The following is an 18,672-nucleotide window of genomic DNA, read 5'->3' on the forward strand; positions in this document are numbered from 1 at the left end:
CACCTCTACTATGCAGTATACCAGGACTACTACTGCATGTGCCTGGTCATGCCAATTCCTGGTTTGTCCTCCATTCAAAGGACAAGAGCCAGGGTCTTGAGTTCCCAGTGAACTGCTAACATAAGAAACCTCAGATAGCAGGTGGCAGTAAATTCAAAGCTTTTCTGCCTCATATTAGCCTATAATTTCAGAAGGCCATCTGGCTCCTGCACCATCTGTAGCTACTTCTCAGGTTTCTTTCCTCTATCGATGACTTGTTCTCCTGACACACCCATAAACACGCCCGCCCCAACACTGCTTGTCACCATCACTGCCACTCCCCTCCCCAACTGTCACTCCACAAACCTCCACTGATATCAAATGCCTCCCGGGTTCAAGCGGTTCTCTCACCTCAGCCTCCTGAGTAGCTGGGATTATAGGCACACACCACCATGCCTGGCTAATTTTTGTATTTTTGGTAGAGACGGGGATTCACCATGTTGGCCAGGCTGGTCTTGAACTCCTGACCTCAAGTGATCCACCTGCCTCAGCCTCCCAAAGTGCTGGGATTACAGGCATGAGGCACCTTGCCCGGCCCTAAGTACTCATTTCTAACATGGACCAGGTATGGAGAAGAGTATGAAAAAGTGAGTAAGTATGTACTTATAAATGTCTGCTATTAACATATTTGAAGCCCTAAGATAACTGATTTGGGGATTATTCTTTCTGTCTGTCTTAACTTTCTCCTACCTTCTATCCAGAATGGATAATTGGGAATTGACTAAAATTAGAAATTAATGATTATGTTTTTATCTTTAAGCGGTAAATTTCATTTACCAAGCAAGTGAGTTGCAAGCTGGTTAAAATTCAATTTCATTTTTCCTTACCCTGAGGAAATAAGAAGCATAATTGGTTTTCAATTCATATCCAATTACATTTATTTAAAAAAAAGCATCTATTTTCATTTCAACAAGAGAAAAATAAATCAGAAAATATTCATAAAACTGTGCTTCTCAAAGTGTGGGCTCTCAAATTATATGGGTCCTGCACAACAGGATCACCTACCTAAGGGCATGGACCTGCTGTGTTAGATTCTCTGAGAGTGGGACAGACATTGGTGGGAAGTCATTTAGCTTAACAGAAGGTTTTGACTGAATGTGCCTTTTCCTAAAAGAAATCTCCCTTCTAGATATAGACTGTCCTAGTGTTTGGATTAAGTCTAAGGTATATGGATTTCTACAGAGATTGCATCCTCTTCTCCCTTCCTCGTGTCCTGGGTTATCTGTCATTAACCTGTTCTAAGGCATCACCTGTTACTTTCAACTAACACTCTTCCCTTCTCTGGCTTACTTTCAGTCTCCTCCTATCCTCTGGTTCCTTCTGAGGTTGTCTAAGGGATTTGACTGTTTTAAATAGTGGGTAAGGAGACCTAAATGACAGAAAAAACAAACTTATGATTCTAAAAGTCTCAAAAATACAGCTCCATAGTAAAAGTCACTGGTTGGAATGTACACAGGCAGGATCTGATTTTAGCTCCTCACTCACAGGGCCACTCCATCCCTTCCATTTGCTGTCTGTAGTTCTTTCCTCACCTTTTGCAGACGGCTGCCACTATCCACTGATGACCACCTGGCCTTGGTAGCCTCTGATCTGCTGCCTTACCAGAGGCCCAGCTGCACAGGTAAGGGTTTTATGTCACTCTCACATTCCTCTACTGTCAAACACGTACCAGTCTACTCAGAGGCTTTTTCACTAATTTAACAAAACTATTCAGCAGTATTTATCAATAATTTACAATATTCCAGCACTGTGCTAGAGTCTCTGTCTCTGGACAAAATCTAAATGTGTTCTTGTGTCTGAGTTTTGCAGAAATCAGACGTCTTAATGAATGAGGACTTACTATATTTTAATTTTTGTGTTCTTTTTTAACCCATGAGTAGGCTAATTATCAGTCTAATCTTTCCAAGTGTGAGAGTTTCCTTTGTAGCTCTTTGGGTATCACCAGGTTTTTCATAAGCTTGTTTAGCAGAGAAAGGATTGTGCTTGTCTATTTTTAATAATTTTATACTTGCAGTGCCTTTATTAAATAGAATTCAACAAAAACAGCTAAAGGTAGCCAAAACTGATATGAGACTAATGCCAGTAAACAGAAAATTCAATAAAAGGAAAATTTAAAGAAATATACTTAGGAAATTTGGATACCTTGTAGAACTAGCCCTTCTAACAGCTACAATGTACTCTCCCCTACTCTCTCCTTTTCCTTCCTTTAAAGAAATCTCTAGGTTTGAGGAGGGCCAGCACGTACTGACTCCCTCCATTCACAGCTGGGCCGTCTGAGGATACTGGAGTCACCAGGTAGCAAATCTCTGAAGCCACTGTTCTGAGGCAGACTTTAAATCTTACAGAGAGTGTGTTTATAACAGATTTTCTTACTCAGTTTTTTTAACTTGATGAGATGGCAAGATGCTGAGCACAGCTAATCTACCCAGACTCTATTTCCTACCTTAACGGAGAAACTGCCATTCTCATAACTGTAATGGCAAGAGAGAAAGATTAGTTATATTGCTTCTTGCTTAGGAAACAATGTGACTAACTTTTCCCCAAGTAGAAGGGGTTCTTTCCAATACTGCACTACTCCTGTTTTTGTTTTTCATTTTGTGAAGAAAACAATTCTAAACTTCTCTCCAGTTCTTCTGATCAACAGCTACTAAGTACAAAATAAAATGTGCATGTTATTGTTTCTGTAGCAACTCAACAGAATCAGATACTGATACCTCCATTCTCTGAAAGAAAATGTTTTCTTCTTTTAAAATAACCATATTCTCCTATACAGTTAAGAATCTAAATCATCATTCTCAGTAAACTATCTAAATTGGAAATCATCATTCTCAGTAAACTATCACAAGAACAAAAAACCAAACACCACATATTCTCACTCATAGGTGGGAAGTGAACAATGAGAACACATGGACACAGGAAGGGGATCATCACACTCTGGGGACTGTTGTGGGGTGGGGGGAGGGGGGAGGGATAGCATTGGGAGATATACCTAAAGTATAATAATAATAATAAAAAAATAAAAATGAAAAAAAAAAACCAGAATCTAAATCTACCAGAAATCTAGGAATATAGAAGACAATAGGGCTTTTACAAAAATGTATAAAATGGTTTTTATCAAGTAGCTTTATTATTATACCATTTTATATTTATGATCGTTAGATGACAAGATAGTAAATCATTTTAGACCAACTTACCAATGGCCTTTGTATAATGCCTTGCGCCAAGCAAAAGTTCTGGAGCCCGATACCAAAATGTCACAACTACTGGATCCAAATCTGCTAGTGGCTTTAGAGGAGAATTGAATAATCTGGCAAAACCCATGTCAGCTAAAAAAATAAAATAAATTAACATAAAATTCAGTTTGATTGTTTCTCATCCTTTTGGCTAAGATCAAGTGTAAAATTCAGTTTGACATGCTATTAGAACCATGCAAGGTTGACAACAATAGCTGCTGACCTTATAAAGCAATCCTTTTCCTCCCTTTTTAACCAGAGGTCTACAACAAGTACCAGAAAGGAATTAACTTCATAATACCTTTATTATCTACCATCAGAAGTACATACTACTATTATGCCTGTTTTACTGATAAAGAAATTGAAGCTTAAAGATATTCTGGGCTGGTGGGGTGGCTCACACCTATAATCCCAGCACTTTGGGAGGCCGAGGTGGGCGGATCACCTAATGTCAAGAGTTAGAGACCAGCCTGCACAACATGGTGAAATATCATCTCTACTAAAAATACAAAAATTAGCTGGGCATGGTGGTGTGCCCCTGTAATCCCAGCTACTCGGGAGACTGAGGCAGGAGAATCGCTTGAACCCGGGAGGCGGAGGCTGCAGTGAGCCGAGATCACACCACTGTACTCCAGCCTGGGTGACAGAGTGAGACTCCAACCCCTGTCCCCCAAAAAAGATATTCTGATTTGCCTAAGGTCACAGAGCTAGTAAGTGCAGAGGCAGAATTAGAATCCAGGTCTGACTTCAGATTCCTGGCTTTCAGAGACAGTTACAAAAACATTCTTAAGTGATTTTGAAATGTAAAATAGTTCAAAAGTCTCCCTGATTAATGATGACTTCTGTATGCTTATCCATTTAAAAACTGACTATGGCCAGGCGCGGTGGCTCACACCTGTAATTCCAGCACTTTGGGAGGCCAAGGCAGGCAGATCATGAGGTCAAGAGATCAAGACCATCCTGGCCAACATGGTGAAACCCAGTCTCTACTAAAAATACAAAAATTGGCTGGGCGTGGTGGCGCACACCTGTAGTCCCAGCCACTAGGAAGGCTGAGGCAGGAGAATCACTTGAACCCAGGAGGCAGAGGTTGCAGTGAGCCGAGTTCATGCTACTGCACTCCAACCTGGGTGACAGAGCAAGACTCTGTCTCATAACAAACAAACAAGAGACAGAGCAAGACTCTGTCTCAAAACAAACAAACAAACAAAACCTGACTATGTCTTAGTTCAGCGTGTGCTGCAGCTAGATCCAACAGACTCGCAAGAGCTGATATATACATATCTTTTCCCAATTCTGCATTCAATGACAGCATACTGGTGATTTGGAATTGGCTATGGTAGGAGTATCTACAACATGGAAAACAGCAAATGCTACAAATTGGGACATTTTTTGCTCCAGAGAGCCAGTTGCTGAATGGTAATCAGCACATCACATGCATGTTTTCAAGAGCATACACAGAACACTTAAAAGATAATTTGTTGTAATTCAGCATTTAACAAAGGTCTAAACCAAAGCTAATCAATTGAAATATTGGGGGTATATAAAAGTAGTAAAAAAAATTACTACTGCAATAAGATCCTGGAAACTAATTTTCTTAAGATATCATAAATAACAAACACGTTTTATCTACAAAGTCCTTTGCAGTTTACAAATGGCTTTCATATACATCATATTTCACCTCATTGAATCCTCATAAGAACACTGGTTTAATCAGTATTTTGCTCCGTATTTCAGAGATGAAGAATCTAAGGCCCAAAGCAGTTAAATGACTTGCCTATGGTCACAGGGACAGTAAATAAAGATGCCAGTACTCAAACAAAAACCATGTTATAATTTAGGAGTTACCTCCTTAACTACTAAATCTGACATCCAACAAATTATACGTATGATAATTGCAAGTCACAAAGGCAAAGTCACAAGAATAAGCCTCTATCATTTGAATACATAATATACATAACAAATTTTGATTGTATAAGGGGCCCCAATGTACTATAAAATGCATAAATGCACATAAAACTTTCAACCACAGAATGTCATTTAATCTAAAACTAATGTGCTACGGTATAACATAAATTAAAATTTTAATTTACATTTACATAAGCAGAATAGGCAAAAAATCTTTTTAATTTATAGAAACTTTGGGTTTTTGTCTTGTTGTGTTTTTGTTTTGAGATGGAGTCTCGCTCTGTTGCCCAGGCTGGAGTGCTATGGCGCCATCTTGGCTCACTGCAACCTCTTCCTCCTAGGTTCAAGCGATTCTCCGGCCTCAGCCTCTTGAGTAGATGGGATTACAGGCACGCCACCACCATGCCTGGCTAATTTTTGTATTTTTAGTAGAGATGGGGTTTCACCATGTTGGCCAGGCTGGTCATGAACTCCTGACCTCAAGTGATCTGCCTGCCTCAGCCTCCCAAAGGGCTGGGATTACAGGCATGAGCCACTGAGCCCGGCCTGTAGTGATTTTGTTTCTTTGGATTTTGAATAATTTGTAAGACTTTTTTGGGAATGCTTTGGAGTATCCAACTCTTAAAAACTAAAGCTATCCAAAGGAAGCCTATGCTGATACCTACTCTTTTTAAACTACATTTCCCTATAGCAAATAAAAATATTCAAGTTCATTCTACCAATATTACACCTGTTATTCTACAATATTACACAATATTCAAGGCACTGTTTTATATATTTAATAGATGCCAATTGTTGTTGATGACAAAGTAATATGATGGAATGCTGTTTCATCCATTGAAAAACATTCTAAAGTGAAGTTAGCTAAAGCCAGTATTTCTCTCCTTATTTTCTACCTCCTCAGTTTTACCTAAGCCTCATCTATTCACTCGCAGATGCAATCAAGGCCCGAAGGAAAAAATACATACTTTTAAAAACAATTCCTGTCTATTTTATGAACTTTAAAAGAGTTTCAAACTACTTCTCAAATAATTACTAATTTAGACAAAAGGTAATTAGCCTAAAGATTACTATAACAGTAGACTTTCTAAAATTACACATGGATGAAATTGTTCCAGTTCACAGATAAAGGTAGTAAAATTCTGGTGTGAGTGCTAATTAGTATCAAATGATGAAAAGCAGCAACAAACAAGGTCTACCACTAAGGAGCTTACACGAAGGTGAGATGACAAAATACACAGAGTAGAAGCAAAAAAGTGATAAGTACTGTGAGAATAAAGGAAGTTGTAACCGGTTTCTACCAGATGCTAAGTCCCCTGGGAGAAGCTCTATTTTTCCTTTATTATGTTATCTGGAACAATGTATAATAAACATTTGTAAAAGCAGACTAAATTGAAAATGGGACTTAGGCTGGATCCTGAAGGATGAATTATTTTGAATAGCAAAAGAGGAAGGCAATAAGCATTTTAGGTAAGGCCTGGGAAGTTTTTAGGTTGCTGAGAATGGGAAGGAAGGCTCAGATACAGCAAAGGGCAAAATGTGTTTTCCATGCAAGTATCCTTTTCTTACCCACTCCCACTCCCCCACCGCCCCCATATGGAGTCTTGCTCTGTCGCCCAGGCTGGAGTGCAGTGGCACTATCTCGGCTCACTGCAACCTCCGCCTCCCGGGTTCAAGTACTTCTCCCACCTCAGCCTCCCGATTAGCTGGGATTACAGGCACGTGCCACCACGCCCAGCTAATTTTTGTATTTTTAGCAGAGACGGGGTTTCACCATGTTGGCCAGATGGTCTCGATCTCTTGACCTCATGATCTGCCTGCCTTGGCCTCCCAAAGTGCTGGGATTACAGGCATGAGCCACTGTGCCCAGCCCAACTATCCTTTTCTTTTAAGCAAAAAAGAACACTGTATCAAAGCATTAGGCATAGGCATCAGTATTACTCATGTTTAAAAAACAATAGTGGCTACTAAAACAAAATTTAAAATCCATTTAATAAACTATCTTGATTGTCCATTGGATCTTTATCATTAATTATTACTTACTTTTAACCCTAGTTTTATCCCTAATCTTGGCAGAATTACAATCTTAAAACTCTTAATAGTAAGGTAACTAACTGGCCTGGCCAGAGTACAGAATTTTGCTAAGGAGTACTAAGGAACAAATTAGATTTGGGTGACTGGGAGAAATGTGACGAATGGTACAAACAAGGGGAATACAAGATGATGATGATGAATTTGGTTTGGGACAATGGAGGATAAGTTACCACAAGATATCCAAATAGAAATAAAGACTTCCGCTAGGGTGAGAGATTAGACTCTGGTATCAAGATCTTAGAATCATTTTCATAAATCCATGATCCTGAGGATCAATTTCCTAAAGAAGTAATTTTAGAGGGAAGCCATGTCCTAAGCCAGTGCCTTGAAACAATAGGTTAGTAGGAGTAAGAGGCAAGAAATGAATAGAAGGCAAAGTCACAGCAAAAGTGGGAGGCAGAAAAATGGAATTATGGTATGCCATATAGACCAACAGAGAAGACACCCTCAAAACCAGACTGTCAGAAGAACAAATGGTTTACTGCAGTAAAGGAGAAAGGTGATTAATACAGGCCACTTGATTTGGTAAGGCAGAGGTCACAGGTGTCCTTTTAGAGAGGACTTTTGATAGAGGGATGGAATTAGAGGCCAGGTTATAACAAATTACAGTAAGTGGAACCAAAGAGTGAACATCATGCATTCTAAAAGTAGAGGAACAAAAAGGGAAATGAATAGAGCAAGTGCTAAAGAAAAACAAGATGGATATAAGATTTATTTTAAATTGGGAAAAGGACAATGAAGGTTTAAAGGTGAAAAAGAGAAACTTGAGAAGGGGAAATGGCAATATTGTACTATGAGGTAGGAAGACATTTAGAAGCTAGGAAGGGCACTAGTAGATAGGACTCAGGAAAGGAGAGTCTCTCTTTCACAGAGGCTTTCTCAAGGGCAGGGCTGTACAGCCAAAGAGTAGAGGTCAGTGAGGTCACACCAGACAGCTCTGATATCACTAGGCAGGGATGTTTGTAGGGAAAGAACCTCAGGACTTGGAATTCAAATTCTAGCTTTGACAGGCTGAGGAAGCTACAACCTCTCTAAATCTTGTCTTCCTTATTTTCAGAGGGTGGTTGTGTAAAATAAATGTGGTAACGTGAAAGTACATATTGCAATGTATAGTAAACTGTTCATTTTACTGTCTCTCACAGAAGGGACCATCCTTTATCTCCCTTTCGCCTGTATCTGGCAAAAAGTAGGAACTCAATAAATGCCTCTAAGAAAAGGAGTGCAAGAGTAAAATAAAAATAGAGACAAGTGAGAAATTATGGTGGAAGTGAGGGAGGGAAGAGAAAGAAAGCTACCAGCTACTTAATTAACATCAACAAACTTTTGAATGAATCTGATAATCTCAGCAAACTTAGGATAGAGGTGTTTAAAGAAAAGCAAGTTGGTTTAGAACAGCTTCTTTAGCAACTGGGCTACAGAGTTAACTGAAGAAGTAGAAAACTAAACAGCAGGGTGGGCTTCAAATAGGGCAGCATGAATTTGTAGTGGGTCAAGTGAGCACAATTTTGCATCACCTTTAGCATGGTATATTCTAAGTAGCAAAGAAACCAGGCTGATTAACACATTTTATTTTAACATATTTCTAAAAAGCATTCAACTTTCAATAAATATAATTTCTAGTAAAAGAAACTAGAATAGGCCTAGCGTGGCGGCTCATGCCTGTAATCCCAGCACTTTTGGAAGCCAAGGCAGGCAGATCACCTGAGGTCAGGAGTTCGAAACCAGCCTGGCCAACATGATGAAACCCCATCTCTACTAAATACACAAAAAAATTAGCCAGGCGTGGTGGCGGGAGCCTGTAGTCCCAGCTACTTGGGAGACTGAGGCAGGGAGAATTGCTTGAACCCAGGAGGCGGAGGTTGCAGTGAGCCAAGATCGCGCCACTGCACTCCAGCCTGGGCAACAGAGTGAGACTCCGTCTCAAAAAAAGAAATTAGAATAAAGCATTTCTTAGCTCATCTTCTCCCCAAATATGTAATAGGTATAAATGATGCTGATTTTTCTTTTTTTAGAACATTCAGGATTATAAGGAAATCTTAATATACAAATAAGAATCCTGCTAGTGCCTCAATCTAAGAGAGGCAGTTAAGAGAGTCTGTAAACATATATATCCATTTGGAAAAGATATGTTAGTATTTGGCGCAAGACATGCAGGCCAGGTATGGTGATGTAGGGAGAACCTGTGAAGGTTTAAATGTATTCGCTCAGGGTGGGGAGGAAAATATTCAGGAAGAGAATAGTTGGTAAACCTGAAACAAAAGTGAGATTTACAGGATTATATTTAAGGTGGCTGTGCAGGACAGTGGTGGTGACATAAACACATGCTTGGGTTACTGTATGGGAATGAATGCGTTTGTGAACTTGCTTGTCAATTTCCAGTGATGCCTCAACTTAGAACTAAAGAATCTTATTTTGGGAAAAAGCCTAGGAGTTTTGTAGACTATCTGTCTACAATTTTCCAGTATCTTTTCTAAAAATAATGAGAAAGTAATTTTAAAATGAACTACCTAAATAAGGGCATTAAAAAGGGAAACCATCTTTGCAGTTAACTTCAGTTTTTAAATAAATTATTTTAGGAATAATTACCTACCTATTTTGACTCTCCCCCTCTCAGGACCTTCTCCCATTACTAGGATATTTGCTGGTTTCTAGAAATAAAAATAGAGCATTCAAATTACCATGTTTATTCTTTTGACATGCTCTAAAATGGAGAAAAGTTCTTATCATATAAAAAATCATTTCTGTATTTTCATCAAAAGTAAATCAAATATTAAGCACCCTCTACATAGTTAAGCATTTGACATAATTGAAGTTGCACTAACTTTATATAAACATCCTTGCTATGGAAACACAGCTTATTTTCAAAATTATATCATACAAATAATTACGAAGCAATTAAAGCTATCATTCTAAATAGATTCATCCCATAGAAAAAACTAATAATAATTTTTAAACCTGCATAGAGTTTATGTGGTTGAAAAATTTTATATAAAATTTCAAACCACAACATAATCACCTTCATGTGAATAAGTTGAATGGAATATTCCTTCCTAAATATTTCTAAACTACCATAGAAAAACATGATCAGCCAACAACTCTATTAAAATTCATGCATCAGCTATCATACATGCAAAAGTAGGAAATTCCAAATATAATTTCAAGATGTAGGAAAAAACCAAGGCTAATACGGAACTATAAAAAGAAAAGAGTAGGCTGCAAATGTATCTACCATATTTTCAGTCACCCTTATCTGTAGACACTTGGAAATAGAGAAACTGTTGAGATAGGCTTTGGAAGGGGGAGAGAGTGAGTCTCCTTTGCAAAGTCTTTGAAGGAAAATGTATGTGTTATTAACTTACTGGATTCATTTATTCAATCAATGAATGTATTTTTAGCATCTTCTAAGGATAAAGAACCATGCCAATCTTTAAGAGGGAAAACAAAAGCACAGTAAAAACCAAGTTCCTAACCTCCAGACGCTTACTACATAAGTAGAAAGAAAACTAAGGATTGTGTAATATTAAAAGCTAGTGCTATGTGTGAGTTATAGAGAAGACTGAGGTCTTGGGTTCAAAATTAAACTGGATTACTTTAAAGATCCCTTTCAATTTGCTGACTGTTAAAAATGTTTCAATGAAAACAAAAAGCACTTAAAAAACTAATCAAAGGAGGAAGTGATGAATTAAAGATTCCATTGTTAAGGGAAATGCTCACTGGGGATGGAAGTGGGAACGGTGTCCATTAGACAGATATGAAAATGAACAGGAACCATCATGGCAGAGCAGAGGAAGGGCAAGGACACCATAGGAAGTGGAAAAAGGATATGACCAGGTATGCATAAGACACAGAAGTCTGACTTGGGCCAGGTGCAGTGGCTCATACCTGTTCTCCCAGGACTTTGGGAGACCGAGGCGGGAGAATCACCTGAGTCTAGGAGTTCAAGGCCAGCCTGGGCAAAACACAAAATAGTAAGATTCTGTTTCTACAAATAATTTTTTAAAATAGCCTAGCCTGCATTTTTTAAAATGCACCTGGAGTCCCCGTTACTCAGGAGGCTGAGGCGGAAGGATTGCTTGAGTCCAGGAGATTGAGGCTGCCAGGGTACTACCGTGAGCCATGATTATGCCACTGCACTCCAGGCTGGGTGACAGAGCAAGACCCTGTCACAAAAAAAAAAAAAAAAAAAATTCTGAAAAGGGCTCATGTTGAGGGTAGCAGGATGAACCTAGACTCTGGATAGTCTTAAATGCCAAGTGAAGTAATCGGACGGTTATATTACAGTCAGTGAGTTTACAGGAGAGGATGAGGGAGTGAAATTGGGTGTGAGGTGGTAAGAGCTCTGTCCAATGTCTTGTCAGCAGAAATGGCGAGGGAGGTATGGAGCTGAGAAGCATTTTAGAGGAGAAAATTAACAGGACTTTGTGACTGGCTTAAGATAAAAGATTAAGAAAAAGGGTGGTAAAGATTTTACCAAGGTTTTAAGTTTATGTGACTGGAAGAATAATGGTGCCTTTTATGGACACAGAAAAGTTATAAGAGGTAATGGTTTAAAAATAAGGAACAACAAAGAGAAGGCGACAACATATTGAGTTTGAAAAATGGTTAGGCTGTTGCTCAAACCTGTAATCCCAGCACTTTGGGAAGTCGAAGCAGGAGGATCGTTTAAGCCCAGGAGTTTGAGACCAGCCTAAGCAACATGGAAAGACCCAGTCTCTATAAAAAAAAAAATTAAAAAAAAATTATCCAGGCATGGTGGTACATGCCTGTGGTCCCAGCTACTTGGGAGGCTGAGGTGAGAGGACTGCTTGAGCCCAGGAGGTCAAAGCTACAGTGAGCTGTGAGCATGCCATTGCACTCAAGCCTGGGCAACAGAGTGAGACCCCATCTCAAAAAATAATAAATAAAATGAAAGAGTTTGAGAATGTGAGATGCCTAAGTCATACTAGCCAGAGGAGTGAGAAGAAGAAGATTTGGATTTGAAAGTTATTATCACCAGAGTGTGATACCTGAAAACATGAGATGAGATTGGTTCACCATATTAGAAAGAAAAAACCATTTATCAAAGGTCCATTATGTATAAAGTGTTGTACTTCAGGCCTTTAGGAAACAACAGGAAATAAAACATGAAGATCTTGACTTTAAGGAGCTTAAATCCAGGAGGAAAAGACAGACTGCTTTTAAGAATACAAGGAAGAGGCCGGGTGCAGTGGCTGACACCTGTAATCCCAGGCACTTTGGAAGGCCGAGGCACGTGGATCACCTGAGGTCAGGAGCTCAAGACCGGCCTGGTCAACATGGTGAAACCTCATCTCTACTAAAAATACAAAAATCAGCCAGGCATGGTGGTGTGCACCTGTAGTCCCAGCTACTTGGGAGGCTGAGGCAGGAGAATCGCTTGAACCCAGGAGGTGGATGTTGCAGTGAGCTGAGATCATGCCACTGTACTCTAGCCTGGGCAACAGAGTGAGACTCCATCAAAAAAAGAAAAAAAAAGAAAGAAAGCAGAGGAAAGGAGGAAAGGAGGAAAGGAGGAAAGGAGGGAAGGAGGGAAGGAAGGAGGGAAGGAGGGAAGGAGGGAAGGAGGGAAGGAGGGAAGGAGGGAAGGAGGGAAGGAGGGAAGGAGGGAAGGAAGGAAGGAAGGAAGGAAGGAAGGAAGGAAGGCAGGAAGGCAGGCAGGCAGGCAGGCAGAGGGCAGATTATGAAAATTACCAATATAGAAAGAAAAATTGCATGGAATGAATGATTCTTTTCATTGAACATCAGAATAGCCTTTAGGAAGATGACTCTGGATGACTTTAAGTGAGGATAACTAAGATTTGGATAAGCATGAACAACAAAAATAAAGAGTTTTCAGGCTCATGGAACCCTATAGGTAAGGACATAAAAACACAGACATGGCATATTGAGAGCCTAGACATATTTTGATGTCACAAGAGCAGTGAATGTTTGGTGTAGAAATGCAACTGGAAAACAACATTGGGAATAAAATACCAGATTAAGGAAATTGGAGGCTGGGCGTGGTGGCTGACGCCTGTCAGCCTCCCAGCACTTTGGGAGGCCGAGGTGGGTGGGTCACTTGAGATCAGGAGTTTGAGACCAGCCTGAACAACATGGTGAAACCCCATCTCTACTAAAAATACAAAAGAATTTAGCCAGGCATGGTGGTGCACACCTGTAATTCCAGCTACTTGGGAGGCTAAGGCAGGAGAACTGCTTGAACCCAGGAGGCAGAGGTTGCAGTGAGTCAAGATCACACCATTGCACTCCAGCCTGGGCAACAAGAGCAAAACTCTGTCTCAAAAAAAAAAAAAAAAAAAAAATTGGAATTTATTTTATAGGCAAGCCAAGACAGGACAGTGAGATAATCATATCTATATTTAGGAAGAAAGTCTGGCAGCCATATGAAGAATGGATTGGAAAGGATGGATGGACCACAAAATAGAGACAGAGAGACCAGCTAGAAGTGGGGTAAAATGGTCTAGGGAAAAGTAAGGGCACCCTAACTTGTGAAAATGGTCATAGAGGAACATACAAAAGCATTTCAAGGTAAGAGTTCAAGACTTGGCCGGACATGGTGGCTCACACCTGTAATCCCAACACTTTGGGAGGCCGAGGCGGGCGGATCACGAGGTCAGGAGTTCGAGACCAGCCTGACCAACATGGTGAAACCCCGTCTCTACTAAAAATACAAAACTTAGCTGGGCGTGGTGGTGTGCACCTGTAATCTCAGCTACTTAGGAGGCTGAGGCAGGAGAATCGCTTGAACCTGGAAAGCGGAGGTTGCAGTGAGCCAAGATTGCGCCACTGCACTCCAGCCTAGGCAACAGAGTGAGACTCTGTCTCAAAAAAAAAAAAAAAAAAAAAAAAAAGAGTTCAAGACGTGGCATTGCCTTTTCACACCATCTTCTCAACCCTCATTCATTCAACAAATATTGTTTGATCACAAACTAAGTAACAGGCAGTGATTTCGATGCTACAGAAGCAGCAGAAAACAAAAACAGGAAAAATCCTTGCCCTTGTGGAGCTTACAGTCTAGTGAGAAGAGAAAGGCAATAAATAAATAAGTATACAACATATCATATACTGATAAGTACCATGGAAAAGAAAACAAAAAGAGAATACAAAAGATTGTCAAATCTGCTGTTATGGCTGACTAGGTGCTCTGAGGGACCCTCCCCTTAACAGAACAGCTATATGCTATAAAAGAAACAAACCAGGCATGGTGGTCCACACCTGTAATCCCAGCTACTCCAGAGGCTGAGGTGGGAGGATTGCCTGAGCCCAGGAGTTCAAGGCCAGGCTGGGAGAAGGGGAGGAGTCAGGAAGGGGAAAGGAGGGTAGAAGAGAAGAAGGGAGAAGGAAAGGGGGAAGAGGGAGAGAGACAGCAGAGGAGAAGGAAAGGAGAGAAAAAGGAAAAAGAAAGGAAATATTCCTTGAAGCATCCCAGATTGCACAAGAGATAACAAACTTTACCCTCACTCCAAATAAGGCATCCTTGTGGCTGGAGAGTTAGGGAAAGGCAAGGTAGTCCTGAGAGCAGCTGCCAATAATGCACTTCAGCAAGGACACTAAGCCTTGGGCCACCAGCAAGGTAAGGAAGCTGAGCCTGCTACCCCACAATCACTAAGACCTTCAAGGGCACTAAAGGAAACCTAGATGCTACCAGTAGAAGCCAAAGTAAACCCCTTCTGGAGGAAACACCAACTTAGGCCTGACGAGTAAAACAATACATTTTCCAGCTAAAAGACAGAGGTATTTCCATAGTGGATTAAAAACAAAATCCATGCTATTTAAAAGAGGTGCACCTAAAGGTAAGAACCATAAAAGTTGAAAGTAAAAGGATGTTAAAAGATGTATTAGGCAAACTGCCAAAGGAAAGCTGAGTCAACTATGGTAACATCAGACAAAATAGCTTTTAAGACAAAAACATTATTAGGATAGAACTGGAGATCATAACATTAAATTAAATAAACCAGGCATAGAAAGACAAACTTTGTATGTTCTCACTTATTTGTGGGAGCTAAAAATTAAAACAATTGGCTGGGTGAAGTGGCTCAATAAATAAAAAACGGATACTAAGATTTTGGGGTTATAGCTAAGGATAACTAAGATTTTGATAAGCATAAACAACAACAAAAAAAAAGTTTTCAGGCTCATGGAACCCTACAGGTAAGGACACAGTCACATAAAAACACAGACATGGCATGTTGAGAGTTTATACATATTTTGATGTGACAAAAGCAGTGAATGTTTAGTGTAGAAATGCAACTGGAAAACTATCTTGGGAATAAAATACCACATTAAACAAATTGGAATTTATTCTATAGGCAAAGCCAAGACAGGACAGTGATCCCAGCACTTTGCAAAGCTGAGGCAGGAGGATCACCTGAACCCAGGATTTCAAGACCAGCCTGGGCAACATAGTGAGACCCCATCTCACTATTAAAATTTAAAATTTTAATTAAATTATTTAAAAATTAAATTAAAAATTATTAAAAATTAAACTTTTTAAAATTAAAACAATTGGCCAGGCGCAGTGGCTCATACCTGTAATCCCAGCACTTTGGGAGGCCAAGGCGGGCGGATCACAAGGACAGGAGTTTGAGACCAGCCTGGCCAACACGATGAAACCCTGTCTCTACTGAAAATACAAAAATTAGCCGGGCATGATGGCCAGTGCCTGTAGTCCCTGCTACTCGGGAGGCTGAGGCAGGAGAACTGCTTTAACCCCGGAGGCGGAGGTTGCAGTGAGCCGAGATGAGGCCACTGCACTCCAGCCTGGGTGACAGAGCGAGACTTCATCTCAAAAAAAAAAAAAAAAATTAAAAAAAATTGACTTTATGGAGATAGAGAGTAGAAATACAGTTACCAGAGGCTGGGAAGGGTAGTAGGGGCAGGAGAGAGGAGGAAGTGGGGCTGTAATGGGCACAAAAAATAGAAAGAATAAATAAGAAGTAGTATTTGATAGCACAACAGGGTGACTACAGTCAATACTAATTTAATTGTACTTTTAAAAATAACTAAAAGAGTATAATTGGATTGTTTGTAACAAAAAGGATAAATGCTTGAGGTGATGGATACCCCATTTACCCTCTTGTGATTATTACACACTGCATGCCTTTATCAAAATATCTCATGTAACCCATAAATATACACATCTACTGTACACCCAGTCCCTCGTGGGCTGGAACCTCGGCACAGTTCTTGCCCCCAACCATGGAACAGAAAGCCATGATGTTTTTAAGCAGAACCAGCAAAATCCAAGCCCCTCCCTCCTCTGGTGTTTTAGAACTACAGAGGAGGTGAAGGGGGCCAGGGGGAGGGGAGGCAAGGGGGGAAGATAAAGGGTAGAAATCTACTATGTGCCTGTAAAAATTTAAAAATTTCAAAAAAAATTAGGGCTAGAAATGATCACTATATAATGATACAAAGTTCAATTCACCAGGAAGAGGCAATAATCCTAAACCTGTTATGTACTTAAAAAAATATATATGTGAAGCAAAATTAATATAACTTCAGGGAGTAAAAAGGCCAATGATAACATACTTTCCTCAATTATTCATGTCAAACAGACAAAAGATTAGTAAAATATAGACTATCCAAAGGATACAATTAACTAGGATGGTCTAGAGAGTATATACACAACTTTCTATCCAGTAATTAGAGAGTACACATTTTTCTCAAGCACACATGGAACATTTACAAATACTGATCATATACTAGCAGGTCTCAAGAAATTTCAAGAAATTTTTTATCAAACAGACTATGTTCTCTAACCACAATACAATTAAAACTCTATATATTTGAAAATTTTTAAATATTTCTAAATTACTCAGAGTAAAAGGAGAAACCATAAAAATTTAAAATACTCCGAATTGAAATAATGAAAATACTACCTACCAAAACTTTGTGGAAGGCATCTAATACAATACTTATAAGGAAAATGTATAGCCTTAAATATTTATGTTAGTAAGAGAGTAAGAGAGAAAGGCTGAGAATAATGAGTTATGTGCTCAAGAAGTTTAAAAAATAGAGAAAGAGAGAAAAGTTCAACAGAATAAACCAAAAGAAAGTAGAAGTAGAAAGATAAAGGGTAGGATGTGGGGGCAAGTGCAGAGGACCGTTCAGATGCACATCATCCTCGGTCCCTCGGGACTAGAGAGACTCATGAGCCGGAGCCCAGAAATCCAGGGGTGGATAAGACACTTTGTCCCCTCCAATTTCCGAACTCTTGACGACGGCTGGAGGCCAACAGAGTCCCTACAGGCGGTGTCCACGGTGACGCATGGACAATGAGTGGCTGTTTTCCAGTTTCTGGCCTCTGGTGCCTATCTAGGGACTGCGGGATGGCCGCGCACCGCGCGCCGCGCTTCCTCCTGACCTTCGATTTCGACGAGACTATCGTGGACGAAAACAGCGGCGACTCAATCGTGCGAACTGTGCCGGGCCAGCAGCTGCAGGAGAGCCTGCGAGCCACCGACCGCGAGGGCTTCTACAACGAGTACATGCAGCGCGTCTTCAAGTACCTGAGCAAGCAGGGTGTGCGGTCGCGGGACCTGCGTGCCATCTACGAAGCTATGCCTTTGTTGCCAGGCATGGGCGACCTGCTGCAGTTTGTGGCTAAGCAAGGCACCTACTTCGAGGTGATGCTCATCTCTGATGCTAACACCTTTGGCATGGAGAGCACGCAGCGCGCCACCGGCCACCACAGCCTGTTCCTTCGCATCCTCAGCAACTCGTCGGGGTCCGACGCGCAGGTGCTGATGGCTCTGTGGCCGTTCCACACACATAGTTGCGTGCGCTGCCCCGCCAACATGTGCAACCACAAGGTGCTAAGCGACTACCTGCGCGAACGGGCCCACGACGGCGTGCACTTCGAGTGCCTCTTCCATGTGGGCGACGGCGCCAACGACTTCTGCCCCATGGGGCTGCTGGCGGGCGGCGACGTGGCCTTCCCACGCCGCAGCTACCCCATGCACCGCCTCATCCCTGAGGCCCAGAAGGCGGAGCCCAGCTCGTTCTGTGCCAGCGTGGTGCCCTGGGAAACGGACGTGCGCCTCCACCTGCAACAGGTGCTTAAGTCGTGCTGAGTATGGCCACCTGCAGGGGGTCAACCGGGCCAACGGCGGAGGGGGCGGGGAGGGGGGATTCGGAAAAGACAAAGTTAGTTTTACTACTCCCTTTTCCCTTTGGCTTTGCTATATGTCCCTCTGGGAATTTCTGGAATCTCGTTCATTTGGGGGCTTAGGGAGAGGGGCTCAGAGCCGTCCCTATCGATGCGGTTAACCCACCTCGGCTGCCTCCCCTGTTCCACTGCGCACGGTTGAGTTCTGGCGTCTGACTCATCGTGGGGTGGCGGGCAAATCTTGGAAGGCAACAGTGTTTCCTGGTCCTCCCA

General features: G+C 41.0%; 1 protein-coding gene across 12 annotated transcripts in view; it reads right to left on the reverse strand.

Moving 5' to 3' along the window:
* Positions 1-18,672, reverse strand: part of CDK19 (cyclin dependent kinase 19) — a 209,361-nt gene that overhangs the window by 19,548 nt on the left and 171,141 nt on the right. For 9 of the 12 annotated variants that reach the window (XM_063667080.1, XM_054493618.2, XM_063667079.1 and 6 more), the window contains 2 exons: positions 9,865-9,922; positions 3,234-3,365 (listed from right to left, as the gene is read on the reverse strand). In XM_063667080.1, coding sequence (XP_063523150.1) covers positions 3,234-3,365; positions 9,865-9,922 — 190 coding nt within the window. Of the gene's footprint in view, positions 1-3,233; positions 3,366-9,864; positions 9,923-17,800; positions 18,573-18,672 lie in introns of those variants that run through there. The other 3 variants (XM_054493628.2, XM_054493631.2, XM_054493629.2) reach the window with 3 other exon arrangements.

The sequence above is a fragment of the Pongo pygmaeus genome, chromosome 5 (assembly GCF_028885625.2).
Source record: "Pongo pygmaeus isolate AG05252 chromosome 5, NHGRI_mPonPyg2-v2.0_pri, whole genome shotgun sequence".
Classification (NCBI taxonomy): Eukaryota; Metazoa; Chordata; class Mammalia; order Primates; family Hominidae; genus Pongo; species Pongo pygmaeus.